This window comes from Oncorhynchus masou, chromosome 22 (assembly GCF_036934945.1).
Source record: "Oncorhynchus masou masou isolate Uvic2021 chromosome 22, UVic_Omas_1.1, whole genome shotgun sequence".
Classification (NCBI taxonomy): Eukaryota; Metazoa; Chordata; class Actinopteri; order Salmoniformes; family Salmonidae; genus Oncorhynchus; species Oncorhynchus masou.
The window spans coordinates 21,853,549-21,878,677 of NC_088233.1; the positions used below are offsets into that span (position 1 = coordinate 21,853,549).

A 25,129-nucleotide genomic window follows, 5' to 3' on the forward strand; every position below is an offset into this window, starting at 1 on the left:
AGTTTAGACCTGGCAACTAGGCATGACAAAGAAATGTCCATTTCATGTGACATTTTGAATGATGTAGATGTTTAGTTGTTGCTAAGAGTTACGGTCTCATTGTGCCTATCTAGACTCTTAATCCTGTAACTACACATGTGAAGCTGCAAGAAAATGTATATTTAAATGTATATCAAACCATTATTTTGTTTTACCCTGAAGTCACACATTGGCCCCTTTATTTATAGAAAGACCCTGATGTTGATCTTTGACCAGATTAGAGGCTTTATTTGACTAAATCTGGTGTCGGCTGAGGGAAACATAAACATAGCAGAGAAAAGACAATGGGAAGAGAGAGAGAGAGAAAGAGAAAGACAGAGAGACCATTGTTCATAGATCACCTATCATGTCTTGCCCCAACATGCCACACTGTCTGAGTCAATTTGAGCTATTCTCCTTCCCATAGGCAGCAGCAAGGTGAAATACACATTGTCACTGACAATAAGCCTTTTGCAGCATTGTAGTAAATGACAACAAATTACAAATCAAATTCTATTGTTGGCTATATTCATTTTGAATTATGCAAATACATAATGAAAAACAAAATCATATATAAACTAATGCTAGTTGATTTAATACATTTTCATCCAGAACAAATGTTCAACCCTAATACTGCATGCTGAACTAGATTGTGCCACCAAGCTACAGTAAGAGAAGTAATCACTAGTAGCAAGGCTATAGAGAATGATTGTGTGACGCACAGTTTTGTCTGACTAATCCACATGTTGAAACTTGTAGACTGTCTTCTTCCAGCTAAATTCAGAAGTACTGATCTGTTGTTAACTTCCTCATGCCAAAGCCTCTTTACAAAAATTCCAGATTTTCCACACGCCCTGAGCCATTCACTATGGGTTGAATCCTAACTTCCACTTAAATAAAATGTTTACTTAGTCATGCAGTGATATCAATGGGAGGCTACATACATTTGGAAGTTAGGATTCATCTCGATGTCTCAGAACCCTGCCGGATAACTATTGTGGTCTCCCTATTGCATGCACTTTCTTGCTGGTACAGCACTGCAGACTGCAGGTTTTTCATAGGATTATATTTCCAAGCTCTTCTTGGATACAATGGTGCTGATGCTCAGTTTCTGTCTTTCTGGTGCAAAGTGACAGTACTTAGTGCCAGTCTGCCAGCTACATGTGTCATCATGCGCAGCAGTGGATGAGAAAGGAAGACAGCTAAATGTTTTTCAGAAATCCTCTTAGGCCTAATGTTGAAGATAAACTTTAGAAACACAATCAATCTCCACCTTGGGTCCTGGGTGGGGAGTTGCCTGGTTTTGACCACGTCGTAGTGCTTGATCATATGAGGTAAAGTTGGCAAGAATCCCTCCTCGCCTCAAATGTCTGTGAAATCACTGCCACACACCATCTAACATTAACATTGCCTGCCCTGGCTCCTCATTATTAAACCCAGTTCTGCTCATTAATTGCAAGCGGCTTTTGTGTGTGTGTGTGTGTGTGTGTGTGTGTGTGTGTGTGTGTGTGTGTGTGTGTGTGTGTGTGTGTGTGTGTGTGTGTGTGTGTGTGTGTGTGTGTGTGTGTGTGTGTGTGTGTGTGTGTGTGTGTGTGTGTGTGTGTGTGTGTGTGTGTGTGTGCGTGTGTGCGTGTGTGTTAGTTAGTTATTCTACCCTCGTGGGGAACTAAAATCCACAAAAGTCCCCACAGGGATAGAAAAACATGAGGACAAATGCTATTTTAAGCTTAGGGGTAAGGTTTAGGGTTAGGGTTACAATTAGGGTAAGGGATTAGTGATTAGGTTTAGGGTTAGGAGTTAGGTTTAGGAGTTAGGTTTAGGGTTATAGGTTAAGGTTAGGTTTAGGGAAAATAGGATTTTGAATGGAAATTTATTTTAGGTCCCCATGAGGATAGAATAACATAACGTGTGTGACTGTGTGTGAGACCATGTGTGTGTGTGTGTGTGAGACAGTGTGTGTGTGTGTGAGACAGTGTATGTGTGTGTGTGTATGTGTACACTTTATGCGTGTGCGTGTATGAATTTGTGTATGTGTGTGTTTTTATCTGCCACAGATATCCCAGCCCCAGACATTACAGGGTCTGGAACAGGCTGGTACCACAGCAGACCGCTGTCATTCCTGGTGGGCCACAATGCTTACCACAGCACATGTCATACTGTGGGCACCAGCCGCCAGGCACCGACCTCACAGGGAAACACTGGATGAGGCACAAAGGAGCCCTGGCCTGAATGGAACCCCCTGAATGGAACTTCAACCTACACATTCTCTGACAGCTGCAGTCTTCATAGACTCTAGAGACACACACTCAGACACAGCATATCATACTGACATAAAACATCTTATTAACTTAAGCCTAAATGAAGTAAGCCTCAGGTGTCTAAGTTGCGCTGCATGCAGCAAAATAAAAATACAATTATGGAGGAAAATATATTTAGATTTTTGCTGCTTAAATGTCCATTTTTGATTGCCATTCCCAGAAGGCTATTCATTCTAGTGCTGTATTTTCCTGCATCTCTAAGAGCTATGTACTCTGCGAAGCATTTCTGTACTTGGACGTCACCGTTTGATGGAGTGGGAGCTGTGTGAAGGGTCAAATGCCATGGGAGAGGGTTCTACCACACGAGGTGAGACCCTCCTCCCAGCTACCATCTATCTCCATAACATCTGCCCAGACTTGAAAAGGTGCATCACTAAAGTCATGACATCTCACAGCCAAGGTGTGATTATGAGTCATCCCCAGGTGGTAGAAACCCCTGGGCATCAGTGTCCTGTTTCTCGATACATTTTTCGTGACATGCACAAAGGGAAATTACAAGCAACCTCTGCCTTGAGCTTGCGGGGGCTGCCACTGCAATTCCACCACTGAACAAGCTTCCTGTCTTGACAGGATACCAAAGGCAGAGAGGGGAACCCAACACCTGAGCAGAATACTGAGGCAGTAGCTGCTAAAATGAACCCCCGGGTGTGTGGGAGGGGTGAGCCAGGGTTACCATATGCCTGATGTGCCAACGGAGAACCGCTAGTAGCTACAGTATACGTGAGAACAGGGGGAAGGAATAGGAGGAAGAGTGTTGTCTAAGCAGAAGCAGTGTGTGGTCGAGGTAATGGACCCTGTTGTGTTCCAATGGTTTCCATGACTTGAAATGCTCACCACATACGGTACATTAATACGCCTTTACTTCACACCGGAAAGTGGGGAATGTAGAGGATTGTATAATAACAGCTCTTTCCAATGAATGATAGTTTGTTTTCTTTAGATATAACATGCTGCTCTCTTGGTCTTTTACATTTGAAAAGTAAGGCGTTAACTTAAACTAGGTTCCAGTAGTATTTACTAACCACATGACCTGACGAAGACCTCTGGGACCTTAGCCTATAAGGCCCAGAGGTTTCCCTGGTCAGATCACATGGTCAGGAGAAACTCTGGGCCCTATAACAATTACACTTGCAAAATAGGTGTTCTGACCTCCAACTTGCAGGACAAATACACTCTCTCTGGCCAAGTAGCCCACGCTGCCAGCAAAGGGGGCTACTCCGGGGCTTCAGGGTGGAGAGGATGGATGAAGAGGGGAGCGGGAGGAGGAGTCATACAGGGAGATTTAAACACCTCAATGAATTTGGAGTTATATTTATGAAAAGCACCAGCGAAAGAAAATAGCTCTGGTTGCAACAGAGATGCTATAAAGATATGCAACGCTTGAGTCTGAGAGAGGAGCCGACATGACCATAATACTGAAAAATCACCTCAATTAGCCTACTCCTACTTGGCAGAGAAAGAAAGGCTGGAACGATATAAAGGGGTTGAGGTTGGGATGGGTTGAAAAGGCCAACCAGCACTGAGATAATTGATAAATCGTTACAGATTGGAAATGAGAATGCTGTGAAAGTCATGACCTTCTATAGTTAGGCCACAGTTAAGGCCTTCTCTTGTCGCCATTGCAATAGGTGTGACAATGTGCAATGTAAAAATTGTTTGGCTTTAGGAGCCACCACCTTCTGACCATTGTGTGAGCCATTTGACATGTCCTCTTTCTCCTGCCCCTTAGCTATCTTTAACACAGCATCAGTAGGGACTTCTCCTCTGTGTTTTCAACTCAGTCCCATTCACATCACTCAAAATAACGCATGATAACACTTATGTGTCCTGGGGCTCTGTATTACATAAACCTGTTGGAGTATGGAGCCACAGCAGCACTTTAAATGCATCTACCACAGAGGTAATACAGTCTGCTATTACATTACCTTATTATTACATTAGGCTATTAGGTTATAACTGATTAAATATATTGCTGTATGGATGAGCAATGAAGAAGTCTGAAGGTAAGAGCTTACGTTTAAAATGCCCTTTTTTAGGTTTGAAAGCTGTATTGCACAGCAATGAGATAAATTCCCTTATAAGCATGAGAAGCTAAAGACATGAACAAAAATCCACAAGATATTCCCCCGGTGAATTATAGCCTGCTTCAATGTATCATGCATTCACAGTACCACAACACTGAAGAAGAACTCTGAGAATGTCATCTATTTAATAGATGGATCATAGCCAAGAGGGGTTAGGTGCTCCCTCCCCCCACTCTCTTCCATTATCATAAATAAACCATGCCCATTGATGTCAGTGGCAGAAGGGGCCATTCTCTGTGCTCATACATCAACATATTGAATACAGTAACTCAACAAATAGGTTACCCAGGACCCAGGATGATCCTGCCATGTCAGACACAGGAAAAAATACATGCTCTAATTCAGATGGGATGTGTGAAGTCATGATTATTTCTCCCTGTCCATCGAGAAATGTTGAGGTATGAGAAAGTGAACTCCTAACTTGATAATGACATTACTACAGATGGTGATAAGAAATCACTTCACCATGTTTTGGGCACAATTATGAAGAATTCGTTAGAATTACGCACTGAGTAGATGCGTCACAGAACTAGTCATGTACACACAACTTACCACTTGCATTCTTCCCACAAATTAGGTATTGATACTGCTGCAGGAACCCCCATAACTCCGAATCGTTGTTGATGGCCTGTTCGAGGGACTCAACAGTGAATTTAGGGATCCCATTATCTTTCTCCACAAGTGCGCTGCGCAGTGCGCGTGCGTACACCTCTCGGAAAAGACTCTCCATGCACGCTGTCAGGTAGATGGCAGCGTGCTCGTGGATCCTCACCGCAACTCGGCTGTCCACCATCCACCTGAAGAACTTCCCCACGTTGAAAATGAGTCCGCATCTGAGTGACTTTCCGCGGCTGAACTTGTCCTCGGTGCTCATGTTGTACATAGACAAGGCACTGAGTGCGGCGGTGATGCAGTTCACCGAGACTGTCCAAGACATGACAACCTTTATGGCACTTTGAATCTCGTATTTGGTGCATTTGGCATAGCGCAAACTCAGGCGCTGCGCTTCCTTGGCGACCCTCACGAGTGCGCGGCTTATGAGGACGGAGAGCCGAGCCAGGATCTCCTGTGACACGACCCCCAGCCTCAACTCTTCGTCCTTGTTCAGTGCGCTCTCTACTTCCCCGAGGCTCCATGGCACGTCCTCGAGCTCGGGTAGTTTAGCGCACTGGCCGGAGCAATCCAGGATATCGGAGTCTTCGACCAAGACTGTGTTGACCGTGTCCAGGCTGTTGTGGCGACTGTGCATGGAGTCGGTTAAATGCCAAAAATTCCCCCCATGCGCATAAGGTATATGTGCCTCGGAACAGCACAGTGAAGCACTGGAAGACCTAAAGGAGTCTGCTGCTCCACCATAACCCGAATCAAGCGTCAGATCCTCCAGGGTCCTCGCCACTGACTTCTTACTACTGCTTGCCATAACTGCACCTCATACTGTAAAGAGGACTTTGGAATGAATGGCTCAAAATGTCTCACAACGTTGCCTAATGCTATTAAATGAACGCAATTAAAGCCCGACTGCGATGTATTTTGACGTGTCAATATTTTATCCCGTTGCCTTCAGTGGAAACGAATCAAGTTGATATTTCTCAATCCGAACTAAAACTTCGAAGTGTTTCCATCTTAGCACATAGAGCAGCTACAGTGGTCTGTGTTTTACGCAGTAAGATCCTGGTAGCTGGAGGCGGGGCGATGTTCTTCAAATGGCCAATACACTCGGCATAACTCGAGCAGTGAGAGAAATTTTGAATTAGGACCACCTCATCATACAATTTAATTTACACTAGGCTACTCAATTCAATGTATAGCCCAAATGGGGAGTGGATATGAAATATCTATATAATTATTTTCTCTTCAAATCAATCTAATTTCCTTTATTTTTTTAAACTTACTATTTGAAACGATACCTTCATAAATGAAGCAGTCCTTTCACATGCTGTAACTTGAACACGATTTCAAAATTCAAGGCTAATGATCTGACTGTAATGGATTGGATAAACTGGATAATGTGATTATCCACATAATGTGTCATGCTATGGATAGCAAAGTCCCTTGGGCATTTGTTCTGACAGCAATAATGGTAACATGACTCAAGGCCATCAATAATGGATGACATGCATAATGTATCTCTCTCTGTGGTCCCTTACAAGGAGATAGCTAGAGCTCATTGAAAAGTAGACATCTGATTTCCTTGCCAAGGTCAGACATTATACTGCATCATTGACTATTAAAGATGCATCATTTTATTGACCAAGGCTTGATCACAATCAGAGAGAGCGAGAGAGATGTTTGTGTGTGGATTGAGCCTCCGACAGGCTGAAAAGTGTAACAGGCACACAAAAACTGAATGTGTTTGAGAGGGAGATATACATATAGTTAGAGGAGTAGAGAGAGGGGGATAGAGAAAGAGACATGTACATACCATATTGTCAACATGTATGTGCAACAACAGAAAATGTCCCTAAACTGATTGATAGCCCTATGCCATAGATAGCCATGGCTGCATCCCAATACTATTGCCTTTCTCCTAAAGTGTACACTTGTTCACTAGGTTACTTCAGACAAATTTAAAAGCATTGGATTGGTGGAGGCTTGGGCTAGTGGGATGTTCCACCCTATTAGTCAGTAAAGGGAAGTAGACTATCACACACTTTGGGAGGAAGGAGAGATAATTGGGACATATAATATTTCTAATTTAACTGTAAATCATTCTGATATGGGGCACTGTTGATATCTGTGGGATTGAGGGAGAGTATTGTTGGTACATTTGACTGTAGTTGTAGGCTGCTTATCATTGAAGCAACACTGCACCCTGGTGCTCAGTTTACAAACCTCAATCACTATGTCAAAGATCTATCCCCAACCATACATTTCCAGATAAGGAAGGCTACTATATAAACACTAGTTTTACATATTTGTTTTACATATGCAAAGGTCACACAGTCATGTCTCTGAACCTTTCCTTGATAAACGTAGCCTATATCATCCACTATACTATACCTATATAGTGATTGCATGTTTCCATCTAGTGTCTAGATATTCAAACTGCATGTTTCCTCACCCAACTACCCACCCATCCCTTGTCTCATGAATACAAACTACTAACTACAGTATCACCATCACCATCACCCAAAATATGATGTTCCCCTTACCGCATGCTTCAGGACAATGTAATTAAATTGTAGGCCATAATACAATAGGGTTTGGTTATTAGATTAATCTCAGAGATGGTGTTTACCTTATGATCCTTGCAGAGGTTTTTGATTGAAATTTGATCACATCTGAAATTCTGCATTGGTAGAGCTAATATCTAGGCTAGAATAGGTGTTATTTGGTTGAAATCAATTTTGAAATGATAGCATTTTAACGTAAATACATATAGGTACATACATAGTATCACGACAACACGTAATAAAGAGTAGACTATATGCGATGCATCACATGCGTAGGCTTGTGATTGTGGTGGGCTGCCCACTAGGCCTACCAACACATTGTGTCATATTTGTTTGCCTTGCCTTAGTACACGTGCTTATCCGGGTCCTGCGCAACTAATCATGACGCGGGCAGGCAGCAAACACTTTTGCCAACAACCTACAAAATAAACTCAATATTCAAACTATGGTGTTTAAAGTAGGCTGTAAATAACTTATTTAACATAACACATTGCGTTGCTAGGATAGTAACTATAAATTATGCCTTTGTGGAAAAAACACTAAATAGCCAGAAGTAAGCCAATGTAAGCACACCACAGAAACCTGAGCGAGCGAACCTTACATAACTGGTGACATTGACCAATCAGATTCGTCCATCTCCATCCTCGTACCTCTGTGGGTGGAGATGTTGGCAAATATTTTTTTTTTTTTGTGGTTGACAATGCCGTCTGAAAACGAATAATATTACAATTGCTTATTGGAATACATTCGAATGATATTGGAACACAAATTTCTGATCAAAACTTTCTAACAAGATATTGCTATCGGCCTATTTTAGTTCACTCGATACGACTCAACGCAAGTATTCCTTTTTTTCGAACTGCTATAGGAAATAAAGCAAGATAGCAGGTTGAACATCATTTTAAGTGTTATTTTTACTTTCGTGTTGAAAATAATTATCAAATATTAACAATGTCTTACATTTAATGCGCTCTATACAAAGTTGATGCGATCGAGACCTGTCCGTACACTGTATTTATCAGAGGCCAACAAATCAATGCGGCAACAGAGAACTCATCACAATGGACAAATTGATGGAACAAGGTTAGATAACTTTAGTAGCTCTACATTATAAAACCAGCAAGGCGACAGAACCGAAACACATTTTGGGCAGGCGAGGGATATTGTTTTAATTCGTGAGCGTTTTGTGGTCAACGCTGCGGTATCAAAGAAGACTCGTGTACATAACAAGAAGGGACAGCAAGTGAAATGGTCGGCAACACGATCCACTGGTTTAGGAAGGGCCTGCGGCTCCACGACAACCCCTCGCTGAAGGAGTCTATCCGGGGAGCTGACACCCTTCGATGTGTTTACATCCTAGACCCCTGGTTTGCAGGGTCCTCCAACGTGGGCATCAGCAGGTGGAGGCAAGGACGTTCTTTGTTTTGCCACCTCACATTGTGTTGCACTCACACCAAACACAGATGTGTGTAGCACAGATGTAGGTCACACATCCTGCATTCAGAAATATTTAGTTATGAATGACGTGTGTTTGGTGTGCCACCTAGGCAGTAAAGTAGGGCATCCCTAGAAGCACCACACTGAATAGGATGTTGTTATGCAGTGCATGCAAACAGTTATCATACATTTTAAAAGTAGGGCCGAGTGGTTATGAATGACATCAGTGTGTGTGCCCCGAGGCAAGAAAGAAGGGCCTCCCTAAAAGCACCACACTTATGTACACAATTATAGTACATTGACTGCAAATGACTAAGTTATTACAAAAAAATACTGAGAAAATTATTAGCCTACAGTAAATTGAGTTAAACAACTATGTGCAAAAATGGAAGGGATGGCATTCCAGGGGACCAAACTGTTGCAATAACTGCTTGACCTTGAATTCCCTTTCATTTAGCCCAGATACTATGTTGCTTTAGTTTGGACACTTATGACAACTTCAATTTAAAGCATAAAGAGAAGGGGAGAATAGCATACTCGGTTTAAAGAAGCGAAAGGGAGAATGACATGTAGAAAACATACCCTGTATGTGGGAAACTCCGTTTCTAGGACCATAACAATGGTGAGCGTTGTGATGTGTTCTTCATTGAAACATGTGTTCAGGAGAGTACATTTCTGCAGGTTTGAGAACATGTGTAGCAGTAACAATGATGTAAGTTACCCCGGAAGGCAGGGCTTAGTAGGGGAAAGGGGGCACTGTGTCATTAGGGTGGTTATGGCACTCTGCTCTCCTCGCAGCATTGACCCATGCAGCTGTGACCTACAGTACCAGTCAAAAGTTTGGACACACCTACTCATTCAAGTGTTTTTCTTTATTTTTACTATTTTCTACATTGTAGAATAATAGTGAAGATATCAAAATTATGAAATAACACATGGAATCATGTAGTAACCAAAAAAGTGTCAAATAAAAATATACTTTATATTTGAGATTCTTCAAAGTAGCCACCCTTTGCCTTGACGACAGCTTTGCACACTCTTGGCATTCTCTCAACCAGCTTCACCTGGAATGCTTTTCCAACAGTCTTGAAGGAATTCCCACATATGCTGAGCACTTGTTGGCTGCTTTTCCTTCACTCTGCGGTCCAACTCATCCCAAACCATCTCACTTGGGTTGAGGTCAGGTGCTTGTGGAGGCTAGGTCATCTGATGCAGCACTCCATCTCTCTCCTTCTTGGTCAAATAGCCCTTACACAGCCTGAAGGTGTGTTGGGTCATTGTCCTGTTGAAAAGCAAATGATAGGCCAACTAAGCTCAAACCAGATGGGATGACATATCGCTACACAATACTGTGGTAGCCATGCTGGTTAAGTGTGCCTTGAATTCTAAATAAATCACAGACCATGTCATCAGTAAAGCACCATCACACCTCCTCTGTGCTTCACGGTGGGAAATACAAATGCAGAGATCATCCGTTCACCTGCTCTCATCAGACCAAAGGACAGATTTCCACCAATCTATTGTCCAATGCACGTGTTTGTTGGCCCAAGCAAGTCTCTTCTTCTTGGTGTCCTTTCGTAGTGGTTTCTTTGCAGCAATTTGACCATGAAGGCCTGATTCACGCAGTCTCCTCAGTTGATGTTGAGATGTGTCTGTTACTTGAACTCTGAAGCATTTATCTGGGCTGCATTTTCTAAGGCTGGTGACTCTAATGAACTTATCCTCTGCAGCAGAGGTAACTCAGGGTCTTCCTTTCCAGTGGCGGTCCTCATGAGACCCAGTTTCATTATAGAGCTTGATGGTTTTTGAGACTGCACTTGAAGAAACTTGACATTTTCCACATTGACTGACCTTCATGTCTTAAAGTAATGATGGACTGTTGTTTCTCTTTGCCTATTTGACCTGTTCTTGCCATAATATGGACTTGGTATTTTACCAAATAGGGCTATCTTCTGTATACCACCCCTACCTTGTAACAACACAACTGATTGGCTCAAACGCATTAAGAAGGAAAGAAATTCCACAAATTAACTTTTAACAAGGCACACCTGTTTATTGAAATGCATTACAGGTAATAGACTACCTCATGAAGCTGGTTGAGAGAATGCCAAGTGTGTGCAAAGCTGTCATCAAGGAAAAGGGTGGCTACGTTGAAGAATCTCAAATATAAAAATGTTTTTGATTTGTTTAACACTTGTGGTTAATACATAATTCCATATGTGTTATTTCATAGTTTTGATGTCTTCACTATTATTCTACAATGTAGAAAATAGTAAACAATTAAGAAAAACCCTTGAATGAGTAGAGTAAACCTTTGACTGGTACTGTATATAATGTATATTTAAGCAATAAGGCCCAAGGGGTGTGCTATATGGTCAATATACCACAGCTCAGGGCGATTCTTATGCACAACGCAACGCGGAGTGCCTGGAAACACCCCTTAGCTGTGGTATATTGGCCATATATAAACTGATTACCAACTTAATTAGAGCAGTAAAAATATTTTGTCTTGTTTTGTTATGTTTTGTCATACCCGTGGTATATGTTTCGATATACCACGTCTGTCAGCCAATCATTATTAAGCGCTTGAACCACCCAGTTTATAAATAGGCCTAGCTAATGTAAAGTTCAGTGTGTTTGTGTAATCTGCTCCAGGTCAATGGAACAACTGAAGCTTAGACAGGATTTAGCCTAGCCAGCCCTTCAGAGGCATCGTCTGGAGTGTCTGTTTGACCTGCAGTCGGAGTGCGCTGTCCAGAGGACATAAACCGTTACCATTAGACAATTGTAACAACGCCAGAACTATTCATTAAAATGTATGCACGTTTTAGTCATAGACATTGTTTCTGTTACTATATATTTTTCTGAATGGTTTGCTTCATCTGATCATCAGGGCCGCCCCCAGAATGAATCACTTGGACGGGATTTGATTTCCATAAGGGGGTATGTGTTTTCATGGGACCTGCTATGTGTGCATGCACTACACAATAAAACATGTTTAACTTAGAATCGCTGGACCTCGAGCTAATGAGCAGTTATTCTGACTAAAAGATTCTAACAATGTAATTAATACATTTCATATATGGTATTGCAAAAATAATAATTTGGTTGTGTTTATGAATAACTTAGGTAATATTAGAAAAACATTTTCTTCAAATAATAATACAAAAGCATTTATCCGTTTCTGTAACTGTAAGCTGCATGTAAAAACACTTTCCAGGGTTCAATAAAAATATGTGGAGTGCCTTTTTTACAACTATGAAACAGAAAGGATATGTAACGGAACGCGGAAAGAGCTTATTTTTATAATGACAAAAAAATAAATAATACCCCAACCTCCAAGATGCACGGTCAGCAAGATGAGTGGTTAAATGATAAACAACATCAGTAGCCTAAACATCATTAGAAGCACCAAGAGTGCTAGATAAATAGTGAAAATAAATCTATGCACAATACACCATAATGACAAATCAAAAACAGGTTTCTACAAGTTTTACTAATTTATTAAAAAATTCACGCAAATATCACAAGTATTCAGACCCTTTACCCAGTACATTGTTGATGTACCTTGGCAGTGATTGCACCCTCGAGTCTTCATGGGTATGACGCTACAAGCTTGGCAGACCTGTAGTTGGGGAGTTTCTCCAATTCTTCTCTGCAGATCCTCTCAAGCTCTGTCAGGTTGGATTGAGAGCGTTGCTGCACAGCTTTTTCCAGGTTTCTTCAGAACTGTCCGGTCGGGATTAAGTCCGGGCCCTGGCTCGGCCACTCAATGACATTCAAAGACATGTCCCGAAGCCACTCCTGTGTTGTCTTGGCTGTGTGCTTAAGGTTGTTGTCCTGTTGGAAGGTGAACCTTCGCCCCTGCCTGAGATCCTGAGCGCTCTGGAGCAGGTTTCATCAAGGATCTCTCTGTACTTTGCTCTGTTCATCTTTGCCTTTATCCTGACTAGTCTCCCAGTCCCTGCTGCTGAAAAACATCCCCACAGCATGATGCTGCCACGACCATGCTTCACCGTAGGGATGGTGGCAGGTTTCCTCCAGACGTGACGCTTGGCATTCAGGACAAAGAGTTCAATCTTGGTTTCATCAGACTAGAGAATCTTGTTTCTCATGGTCTGAGAGTCTTTAGGTGCCTTTTGGCAAACTCCAAGCGGGCTGTCATGTGCTTTTTACTGATGAGTGACTTTTGTCTGGCAACTCTACCATAAAGGCCTGATTGGTAGAGTGTTGCAGAGATGGTTGTCCTTCAGGAAGGTTCTACCTTCTCCACAGAGGAACTCTGGAGCTCTGTCAGAGTGACCATCGGGTACTTGGTCACCTCCCTGACCAAGGCCCTTCTCCCCCAATTGCTCAGTTTGGCCAGGTGGCCAGCTATAGGATGAGTCTTGGTTGTTCCAAACGTCTTCCATTTAAGAATAATGGAGACCACTGTGTTCTTGGGGACCTTCAAAGCTGCAGACATGTTTTGGTACCCTTCCCCAGATGTGTGCCTCGACACAATCATGTCTCTGAGTTCTCTGGACAATTCCTTCGACCTCATGGCTTGGTTTTTGCTCTGACAGTCATTGTCATCTGTGGGTCCTTTTTATATAGACAGGTGAGTACCTTTCCAAATCATGTCCAATCAATTGAATTTACCACAGGTGGAACCCAATCAGGGTTGTAGAAACATCTCAAGGATGATCAATGGAAACAGGATGCACATGAGCTCAATTTTGAGTCTCATAGCAAAGGGTCTGAATACTTATGTAAATGTTGTGTTTGATGCAAGAAACCACTTTACAAAACAAAATGCATTATTATTCCCATACCATTTTTACAGAGAATGACACATTATGCAACAAATACAACATTGGCCCTTTAAGACAAAAAAAATCTATTTTATCCGACACACTTTTCAAAGATGTCTAGAAATGTCCGCATTTTGTGCTCTTGTAGAAAGCAACCACTCCCACATTGCTGACTACACATTATCTATACCTGGGCTAATAACTCATTATTAACTAGTAAAGTAGTTGTCATCGTCCCTGCTCGAGCGTCTACTCATTCTGGGTGACTCGAAACAACGTCATCATCAACCTTGCTATTTTTCTTTGACCTAGATGTGCACCGACAGAAAGAGATCCATCAATCTCAGATAAATCATCAGAGCGAACGAAACAACTCCCCTCTGCCGCCGTAGGTGTAGACCATGTATCTGATGCTTTCTGGACAAAAAGAGTATGGCATGTCATATGTTTTTCTGTCCAGACAGCATCAGATACATGAGATACATATAGTAAAATCAAATTGTATTGGCTGCATACACATATTTAGCAGATGTTATTTGCAGGTGTGGCGAAATGCTTGTAGTAAGCCCAAGCGACACTGTTTCGCTCGCTAGTTTCAGCAGAGGAAGAGGCGAAGCTCCAAAATCTATCCTGAATTAGCCCAATGTGTTTCTATGGTCATAATATGCAGACCTAAGCTTGTCACCTGTATTCCCGCCATTGGGACAATGACTCACATTGTAGCAGAAGCAGAGACATGAGCATCTGTCTCTGTCATTGAAGCAGAGACATGAGCATCTCGTCATTGTATACAGAACTCTGGTTTCAGCCAATTGTGAATTAGAATGGTAAGTTGGCAGGTGCACTGTTCGGATGCTGGCTTCCCCTAAAGTAAATTGATGTTTTGCCAAAATTATATAATTACTCCAGTCTAAATAAAATCAGTCAAAATACTTTACCATAAAGCTTGGCTTAGCCACAGAGGATCATTATCTTACATTTTTTTGTTGGCTGTGGATTGTTTCAAATCACAAGTGCTTATGCCTATTTGGGAAGCCAGCAATTTGGGCAGAGCGTGTGACAATAGGCCTAACTGATTATTGAGTTGAGGCTGTCAGTGAAAAGCATCTAAAATGTGTGAAGATAATGACTTGAGTATAATTTAAAAGGTTGAGACAAGAATGGGATATGTGTGTGTGTCAAAGATATGGGCGTCTTTCTCCAGAATGCATGTACTCAGCTCTCCAGAATGCATGCACTCAGCTCTCCAGAATGCATGTCCTCAGCTCCCCAGAATACATGCACTCAGCTCTCCAGAATGCATGTGCTCAGCTCTCCAGAATGCAGACACTCAGCTCTCCAGATTGCATGCGCTCAACTCTCCAGATTGCATGCGCTCAACTCTCCAGATTGCATGCGCTCAGCTCTCCAGAATGCATGTGCTCAGCTCTCCAGAATGCATGCGCTCAGCTCTCCAGAATGCATGCGCTCAGCTCTCCAGAATGCATGCGCTCAGCTCTCCAGAATGCATGCACTCAACTCTCCAGAATGCATGCACTCAGCTCTCCAGAATGCATGCACTCAGCTCTCCAGAATGCATGCACTCAGCTCTCCAGAATGCATGCACTCAGCTCTCTAGAATGCATGTACTCAGCTCTGCAGAATGCATGTACTCAGCTCTCCAGAATGCATGCACTCAGCTCTCCAGAATGCATGCACTCAGCTCTCCAGAATGCATGTACTCAGCTCTCCAGAATGCATGCTCTCAGCTCTCCAGAATGCATGTACTCAGCTCTCCAGAATGCATGCACTCGGTTCTCCAGAATGCATGCACTCAGCTCTCCAGAATGCATGCACTCAGTTCTCCAGAATGCATGCACTCAGCTCTCCAGAATGCATGCACTCAGTTCTCCAGAATGCATGCACTCAGCTCTCCAGAATGCATGCACTCAGCTCTCCAGATTGCATGCACTCAGCTCTCCAGAATGCATGCACTCAGCTCTCCAGAATGCATGTACTCAGCTCTCCAGAATGCATGCTCTCAGCTCTCCAGAATGCATGTACTCAGCTCTCCAGAATGCATGTACTCAGCTCTCCAGAATGCATGCACTCAGTTCTCCAGAATGCATGCACTCAGCTCTCCAGAATGCATGCACTCAGTTCTCCAGAATGCATGCACTCAGCTCTCCAGAATGCATGCACTCAGTTCTCCAGAATGCATGCACTCAGCTCTCCAGAATGCATGCACTCAGCTCTCCAGATTGCATGCACTCAGCTCTCCAGAATGCATGCACTCAGTTCTCCAGAATGCATGTGCTCAGCTCTCCAGAATGCATGCTCTCAGCTCTCCAGAATGCATGCACTCAGCTCTCCAGAATGTGCTCCTATGTTTCCTGCCAATTCTTGCACATTCATTGTGGGTGAATTGTTTGCCCTTTGATTGTTTATTTATTTTATCAATTCCCCATTAGACCTAGTAACTATTAGGCCTAGAAAATGTACAGTAAATTCCTGTCATGTGGTTCATTAATTTCTGTATTAGTCACTTATCGTTCTCATTCTCGGAGTGGAGTTCACAACCTGCTACACTTGTGTCAAACAAGTTTTGGTTTATGTGATATTTATGTCACCATTTAGGAGTTTTGTAAAATAAAATCACATTTTGTTTGTAATGCTCCATGTGAACATTGAGCATCTATGTGGTTTCTCTGTCCTGGTAAGGTTGAGGGAACAGCTTGCCAACCTTCTGAGTTGATACAATGTTGCACTTCACTAATGATATGATATGTCAAGTCAGATAAAAAGGGAGGCAGACAGGCGGAGTAGTGATTCATGCGATTGAAAGAACCTGAATTTCCATCAGGATATTTAAAATATAAATATATATTTTAATGTATTTGTCGGCTTTAGGCCTATGTATTTTACTTAGTTGACAATGGAAGTTATAAGCCTACTGCTGCATTGGCCTATAGGCTATCTCTGACTTCCATGTGCTCATTTCTTTAGCCGCCCATGGATCACGGTGTACCAATGTGTCCATATGGCAAAGGCTGGTGATCTTGCATTTTTGTGATTAACCATGTGACAATTATTTTGAGAAACTAAAACGTTATTATTAAAGTGAAACTGTTTACCAGGAAAATGCGCATATGAAAAATGATCATAACTGCCACGTAGATTGGTAGGATAAATTGTAAGCTTCCTCAAACTTGAAACTCACGAGTTGCCTATGGTCTTTATTAGAACACCCATTGCACACAGGAGGTCCCGTGGAAAAAACAGGCCTGCCTATAGAAATCAAATGTGTGTCCATCTGATTCGTTCTGGCACCAGCTCTGCAAATAAATAATATACAAATATTTTATATTGACTGGCAAGGAGGTAGGGCAGGCCAGGTCCACTAAGGCCCGTCCATAACGCTGTCCCTGAGCCCCATAGCATCTATTTTGTTGTCTGGTAACATCTCACCATTGGACACAGAGGCTTGCATTCATTTAAATTCAGTTTCCAACCTTTCAATATTGTGTTATGTTCGCTTTGTGGTCACCTTGCATTATCCCACTGTTCAAGTGTATGCATGAAGATGATATTTCTTGTAGGGCCACTAGTTGTCATAGGCTACACTACTCTTTCAGATATCACATTTTAAAACCTCCCTGCAGTGCTGCTGCTAACCACTCGACATGTTTCATAAGAGTTCCAAGTAGAGTACAGCTGGTGACAAGCCCCAGACAGCATTTACTGAAGTGTGAATTGAAAAACACAACAGGAGGACACCATTCTCAGTTGAGGGTATAGGCCGGGTGATGGGATGCCACCCTAGGGGAAGTTAGTCACCTAACACAGAACAGGATGTCAGTCGCCCTCTCTTAACTTGGTTGATATCCCATGTTGTCATATCAAACAGTAGGCAAATGTATTGGCTGCATAACACAATGACGACACTAATATATGCCATTTAGCAGACACTTTTAACCAAAACAACTTAGTCATGCGTGCATCCATTTTACGAACGGGTTGTCCTGGGAATCAAACCCACTATCTATGCATTGCAAGTGCCGTGCTCTACCAACTAAGCTATAGAGGACCACTGTGTTGTTATCAACACTGCCTATGTAGTTTGAGGACAATAACACAGCAGAATGGGGGAGGTCGAGCTGAGGACTGTTGTAGAGGGTCAGTCCAGAAGTCCTGCCCCAGGGGCCCAGGCTTATACCAAAGTATGCTAGTTTACCTCGGCGGAGAACTACTGTTAGCCAGAGATGCTCTTTAAATGTTGCTACAGACTTTGTGTTCGCTTACTCAGGAATGTATACTCCCATTCTTATGAGGCCTTGTTGCACTAGCTGTGATTTTCCTGTTGAGGGAGGCAAGCAGCTGTCATTTTGTTGAACTACTTTGCTGTGAGCTGAAGTGTACTACAAGGCTGGGATGTTCGTGACCTTATTGTTAAGGTAATGGAATGTAAGATTCGGTCATGATTGTCCACTGGATGTTTCCACTTGATGTTTGAAATGGTATGCCAATTAGACCAGTTTTATACCAGCAGACAGAGGAGTAGGCCTATGTATGTAGGTTAACTGCGAGGGTATGAATCATTTTGGTGGTGAAATGTTTTCTTTCATCCTTAGCCTAGCCTATATTGTCATCTGTTTGTTTGAGTGTTTATGAGGGAAACTGATTGAGGGAATATTCATCTAACATCTTCTAGCCTAACTGATTGACTTGTTCAGGGGACATTGTTCGATAGGCTAAATCATTCTGAATAATGTGACGAACTGAGAGAAGTAGCATTGCATGTTTGTACTTCCTCTCCACCAGCCCTCTGATCTTTCCGGTTCAAGCTATTATCATTTTGAAGAAGCCAAGGCCTTTGACATGAAGACCTATGATACAACATGGATCATATGAAACATGGATCATTTTTCAGACACTAATGTGGCTTTTAGATCATCATTCAACTGAAATACCATGACCTGTTGTTTTCCTGAGGACAAATACCCAATGCACTGCAGTACCCATTAATTTACTGTATTTAACTAAATCAATGCCTAAAACTATTTCCTCTCTGATATACAATCACTTGATTGATCATCCCCTCTGTTTGATTCCAGGTTCTTACTACAATGTCTAGAGGACCTAGACACCAGCCTCCGCAAGCTCAACTCCCGTCTGTTTGTCATCCGGGGCCAGCCTACTGATGTCTTCCCTAGGCTGTTTCAGGTATAGTCAACAGTCATACTTACTTTACTGTAGTAAACCCATTACACTACTGTACCATGCATACACTTACGATACTGTTCATGTAGCCTATAACTCATCGAAATACATTAGGCTATGTCACATAGAAATACAGTATGCCCCATAGAAGCACTGTCACAGTAACTGTACCGTAAATCCACTTTATCAGATATGCTGATACAGTGAGTGGGAGGGGGTCTACAACTCAATATTAGGAAGATGATTATTAATATTTTGTATATTCAGTGTATATGTGAAAGTATTTGAATTCCATTGGAATCCATGTTATTTTCTATGAAGGCCTTTCTGTGACATCCACTATCTCTATTTACAACGGTAAAGGTCCCCTATTTATCATGTTGAGTTACATTGTTCCCCTCTCTCTCTGCTTCCAAGGAATGGCAGACCAGCCAGCTGTCTTATGAGTACGACTCTGAGCCCTTCGGCAAGGAACGTGACGCTGCCATCCAGAAGCTGGCCAGCGAGGCCGGTGTGGAGGTTACTGTCAAAGTCTCCCACACTCTCTATGACCTGGACAGGTGAGTGAAACACACACAGTCTTGTACAGCTAATCTTGTGGGGACACACAATTCAGTCCCATTCAAAATTATATTTTCCAGAACCCCATCCTTTACTCTTACCTTAACCCAAAAACCTAACCCTAAAACTAACCATTAACGTAATTCTAACACTAATCCTAACCTTAACCCTAAACCCCCTAGAAATAACATTTGACCTTGTGGGGACTAACAAAATGTCCCCAGTTGGTCAAGTTTTTGTTCATTGACTATTCTTCTGGTCCCCACAAGAATAGTTAAACACACGTACACACACAAACACGCACACGCACACACACAGTAGATATTGTGAGAATACAACCTAAGCAAACATGATGTATTAGCAACATATTCATGAACAATACCATGATACTAGTGTTACGTGATGCCCTAAATACCTCCATGACTGTCCATGTGTCTCTGTAGGATCATCGAGCTAAACGGAGGCCAGTCCCCTCTCACCTACAAGCGTTTCCAGGCGCTCATCAGTCACATGGATGCCGTGGAATCACCCGCTGAGATCATCACTGCTGAGGTCATGAGGAAGTGTGCCACGCCCATCAGTGATGACCATGACGACAAGTTTGCCGTGCCCTCCCTGGAGGAGCTTGGCTTTGAAACTGAAGGCCTGGCTACAGCAGTATGGCCAGGGGGAGAGACGGAGGCCCTCACTCGGCTGGAGAGGCACCTGGAGAGAAAGGTGAGGAGTTGTCCCTTCTTTATATCCCAGCACTACTGAGCCAGTGTGGTGGACACACAGTACTAGGGTTGGGGTCAATTCCATTTCAATTCAGTCAATTCAACCCCCCTCCAAAAAAAACCTTGTTGACTTTATTTTCTGAACTCCTTGTCAGTGTGTTGCACTGTGACCCAAACACTAACCTTCTGTGCTCCAGGCATGGGTGGCCAACTTTGAGCGTCCCAGGATGAACGCCAACTCCCTGCTGGCCAGCCCCACAGGCCTCAGCCCCTACCTCCGCTTCGGCTGCCTCTCCTGTCGCCTCTTTTACTTCAAACTCACTGACCTCTACAGGAAGGTGAAGAAAAACAGCTCTCCGCCCCTCTCGCTCTATGGCCAGCTGTTGTGGCGCGAGTTCTTCTACACCACAGCCACCAACAACCCCCGCTTCGACAAAATGGAGGGCAATCCGGTGTGTGTGCAGATCCCCTGGGACCGCAACCCGGAAGCGCTGGCCAAGTGGGCCGAGGGGAGGACAGGGTTCCCCTGGATTGACGCCATCATGACCCAGCTGAGACAGGAGGGCTGGATCCACCACCTGGCCAGACATGCTGTTGCCTGCTTTCTCACTAGAGGAGACCTGTGGATCAGCTGGGAGGAGGGCATGAAGGTAGATACTGACAAGTATGTAGAAAATGTATGACTGTGATATCTGACCGTGTGTGTGTTTATTTACCTGTCAGGTATTTGAGGAGCTGCTCCTGGATGCAGACTGGAGTGTGAACGCAGGCAGCTGGATGTGGCTCTCGTGCAGCTCCTTCTTCCAGCAGTTTTTCCACTGCTACTGTCCTGTAGGCTTCGGCAGGAGGACGGACCCAAACGGAGACTACATACGGTGAGAAGACCCTCCCTACACCCAGTTGTCCATACCCCTCCACTATATTTAGCCAGTGTGGTACACAAGTTATTTTCCTTTTCAAGTACTCTCATAGTAATAGACCTCAGTGCTTTATTTCACCATGCTTGTGACATGTAGGACATGCAGAATACCATTACAAACTGCTAGACCACGATGTCACGTCAAAACACTTCATAGAGTCTTGGTTAAATGTGCATGCTGTACCCACTAGAAATGTACATTTGTTTCTCGATTGTTCATTGCAGAAGAAGTGTGTCACCGTGGTTCTTTTTTTTAAACAATGTAATTTCTCTGTTTGGTTCTTCCAGGCGCTATCTGCCCATACTGAAGGCCTTCCCAGCCAAGTACATCTTCGACCCCTGGAACGCGCCCGAGAGCGTGCAGAAAGCAGCCAAGTGCGTGATCGGCATGCATTACCCCAAGCCCATGGTGCACCACACCGAGGCTAGCCGCCTCAACATCCAGAGGATGACGCAGATCTACCAACAGCTCTCCTGCTACCGCGGTCTGGGTGAGCACCGAGCACAACCTGCTGAAACTACAGCTAATAGCCTGAAAATCCGCTTAGAATCAGCCATTTTCTGGTACTTACTCAAATAATTTCAATGATAAGCTATTCAGCTATTCAAAGTGTCTCAGAATAGGCATACTGATCTAGGATCAGTTTTGCCTTTTTAAATCATCGTAATTAGGGAGGGCGGACCTGATCGTAGATCAGTACGCCTATTCTGAGATTCTTTGCCGATACAGTGACTTTGTTGTCTTTTATATTATCATTATCAATTGTTCTCTATGGGGGTGTGGTAGACTGACTGCACAACTCTTCTTTTGTCCCCACTTCACAGGGCTGCTCGCGACAGTGCCTGCTAATCCTAACAATGGTGGAAATGGTGTGGGGACCTCCCCTGAAGAAATCCAGCATGAGGCAGTCGCTCAAGCAGGTAAAGACCCTCTCCATCCTCCTCGGTCCCTTGGCTGTCTTTACCACAGCAAAACCTGCATTTTCCAAAGAGTAGGGTTAAAGGACAAATTAACTTTTTTTTAAATTTTAACCAAATTGAACTTGTCCTTTAACCTGAATGTTATCTGCCCATCTCATCTACATCAAGATTGAACTGTGAATTCATCCATCTCAGATATGTGGGTCGTGGGTGGAAGTTAGAAGAGTCAAAGCAGACACCCATAACCAATTTAATAGGGAACAATATCATGTGTTTTCTTTATTCAGGCAGAGGACATGCTGCCGTGAAGCGTAGCAGTGAGGACCTCCTCACACCGGGGGGTAGCAACAAGGCCCAGAGGCAGACCAGCAACTAGTCCCTGATGTGGAAGGGTAGAGGAGAGGGGGTACCAGCTACCCTGTTGATCTCCAGTAGGCTCCACCAGCACTTGAAGCACTGCATCCTCCTCCCTTGACTCTTCAACTCTACAGGAGCACATCTACCTCAGTGGTGTGAGCAGCAGTAGGAAGAGATGGAGCAGAGGAGAGGAAAGGAGGCTGCTAACATCCCACATTGAACTATGGGGAACATCAAATCACATGATCTCCAAAGAAGTGATCGCAGCATCGCGGTCTGTGACATTCAACCTCTGTGGAGAATCGCAAATGCACAGTCGAGCTGTTCCCAGTTCACAGGGCTGCTCGCGACAGTGCCTGCTAATCCTAACAATGATAGAGGTGATGGTGTCAGGACAGAAGCCCTTTCACGAGATGACTCCCAATAGTCTTTAACATGCACACCACCAAACTGTCTTTTTTGTGGTGCTGGGAATACAAGCCTGAGTTCCATTTATAATAAAAGATGATAGACACACGTTTGTCCTCTTTCCCCAAAATGTCTATGGAAAAAATGTGTGGTCCCTTTGGGGATATATGTATGTATAGAACATGGAGGCACACGTTATATTTGCTGAAAGAACACTGGGTGGTGACTGTTTGATCCTGAGGGCATGTTATGTGCAGTCCTAGGCATGGAGAATGGCATCAGCCTCAAGCTGAGGATTACTGATGACCCAACTTGGAATCGTCAGGTCAAATGGTCAGGAAACACTTATTATTCTATGGGGTATAATGCTGTCAGAAGTTCAGAAATATGAGTTTCCAATAAGCATTTTTAAGGCAGCATAACCTCTGTAAAAACCTTTTTAAGGGAATGATGTAAACGTTTCTGTATAAGCGTGTGAGTAATTCAACTCAAAATGTACAGTAAAAATGGTATCTTGCATGGTTTTTTTGTTTTATTCTTTTTTCTGGTGAAGTTGTAAACCAATTGTTATTTTTGTATAAAGACTGACTGTTCTGTATAGTGCTGTAATAAAAGGTGCAAAGTGTAACACTGGCTCAAAGTAATATTTATTGTAGGCTAATGGTTTGTTTTATGTCATGGGTATGCAAATATTGTTTGTTGTAAAGTTCAATGAGGAATGCAAAGTGAAAATGATGCAAAGTAAAATGAATCAAAACTAAAAGATTCCAATTGCTGCAATGTATCTATGCTGTAATCAGTGGTAAACATGGACAGCCACTGGTCACGTTGCATCCAGAAAAAGCCGTTCCAGATGTGTGCGCAAAAGACTATTAGTGTAACGGATGTGAAACGGCTAGCTAGTTAGTTGTGGTGCGCGCTAAATAGCGTTTCAATCACGCTTGTAGGTGCGAGGGGACTGAGACCTTGAAGTAGTGGTTCCCCTCGCTCTGCAAGGGCCATGGCTTTTGTGGAGCGATGGGTGACGATGCTTCGTGGATGACTGTTGTCGATGTGTGCAGAGGGTCCCTGGTTCGCGCCCGGGTATGGGGAAGGTCTAAAGTTTTACTGTTACATTAGCATGGGCAGCGCCACTGAGGGCTTCCACCATAAAAATGAAGTCAACTGGGTAGGACTTCCAACTTCATTGGCTGATCCCTCCTGGTGGACCTGTCATGTCCAACTGGGTCATCAGGGGGGATCAGACAATCGTGAAGATATCAAATACAATGGCTGGAATGGAGGGAATGGAATGCTATTAATTTAATTGATGAGCATTCTACATTTGTGTCCTAAATGCATAATAAGCTTACGCATTTAATGTTGGCCAGTTGTGATTGAAGTCGGATTCCAGTATGCTTATTAAGATACTGTACACTTAGTAACTTGATAACACTTAATAGCACTGTAGCAATGGATCTAGTTTTTGAATAAATTGGACACTTTTGCATTTCAGTCGTCTGTAACTTCTTTCGAAATCTATCCAACATATTAGCCCAACACATTATATATTTTCTGAAATGCTCAAGATGTTTCCTAGTCACATAAACAAATGTTGATATCATATTCACAGGGGACATGACAACCATTTCTGTACTCTGAGTCAACCATATTTTCAGTTCACATTTGGTAGACTGGGACAGCAGGTTAGATGAACTGGGGCACCATAATTATAGTCCTAATTGTACCTCAATTACAATTAAGTAAACTGTTGTGTAATTAAGAAACATCTGAGGATTTCAGAAATGTATCATGTATTTGGCTAATATCTTGGATAGATGTCTGAAGAGGTGACAGACAGATGGCTGAAATGCAAAAAGTGTCCCACTTGTTCTGAATTCACTCAAATAACACTACAAGAACATTTACAGGATATAGTACTACAAGAAGTAGAGCCCTTTCTAACCTCAGTACAGGGGGTCGCTAATGTATCTCTTTCCTCCATTGGAAGATACTTTAAGACTGTCCCACTTCAGCTAGATATGGTTGGTAACGTGGGACAAAAGGCTGAATTACAAAATGGAAACATTATATTGGAAACTTTTTTATGTGTTTTGATGCACCAGTACATGTAGGCCTATGAACATTTACATCACAATTTTATGATGTGCTTTATGGGGTGTGCTTCCTGTTTGAAGTTAGCTCTGCCCCCGCTCTATTTCACAGCAATGAAGTGGTCTGATTTT

At 43.0% G+C, this 25,129-nt stretch overlaps 2 protein-coding genes across 7 annotated transcripts in view; one reads left to right on the forward strand and one right to left on the reverse strand.

Moving 5' to 3' along the window:
- The window catches only part of LOC135509179 (ankyrin repeat and BTB/POZ domain-containing protein 3-B-like), a 134,204-nt gene extending 128,136 nt beyond the window's left edge, over nucleotides 1-6,068 (reverse strand). For all 3 annotated transcript variants that reach the window (XM_064929611.1, XM_064929610.1, XM_064929613.1), the window contains exon 1: nucleotides 4,973-6,068. In XM_064929611.1, the coding sequence (XP_064785683.1) occupies nucleotides 4,973-5,840 (868 nt within the window). In that variant the 5' untranslated portion in view covers nucleotides 5,841-6,068. The remainder of the gene's footprint in view (nucleotides 1-4,972) is intronic.
- Nucleotides 6,069-8,220: 2,152 nt separating this feature from the next.
- On the forward strand, nucleotides 8,221-23,532 carry LOC135509180 (cryptochrome-1-like). Of its 4 annotated transcripts, XM_064929616.1 has the most exons (10): nucleotides 8,221-8,993; nucleotides 11,924-11,973; nucleotides 18,917-19,025; nucleotides 19,440-19,582; nucleotides 20,027-20,300; nucleotides 20,497-20,949; nucleotides 21,023-21,174; nucleotides 21,507-21,709; nucleotides 22,044-22,139; nucleotides 22,427-23,532. In XM_064929616.1, exons 1-10 carry the CDS (start codon nucleotides 8,937-8,939, stop codon nucleotides 22,513-22,515), a joined length of 1,626 nt encoding a protein of 541 aa, XP_064785688.1. In that variant the 5' UTR covers nucleotides 8,221-8,936; the 3' UTR covers nucleotides 22,516-23,532. The 4 variants fall into 4 exon arrangements, 3 of the variants coding, with proteins under 3 accessions (XP_064785688.1, XP_064785686.1, XP_064785687.1); XR_010450904.1 differs by lacking the exon at nucleotides 11,924-11,973 and having other exon boundaries at nucleotides 8,221-8,999; nucleotides 21,507-21,782; nucleotides 22,427-22,519; XM_064929614.1 differs by lacking the exon at nucleotides 11,924-11,973 and having other exon boundaries at nucleotides 8,221-8,999.
- The last annotated feature ends 1,597 nt before the right edge of the window (nucleotides 23,533-25,129 follow it).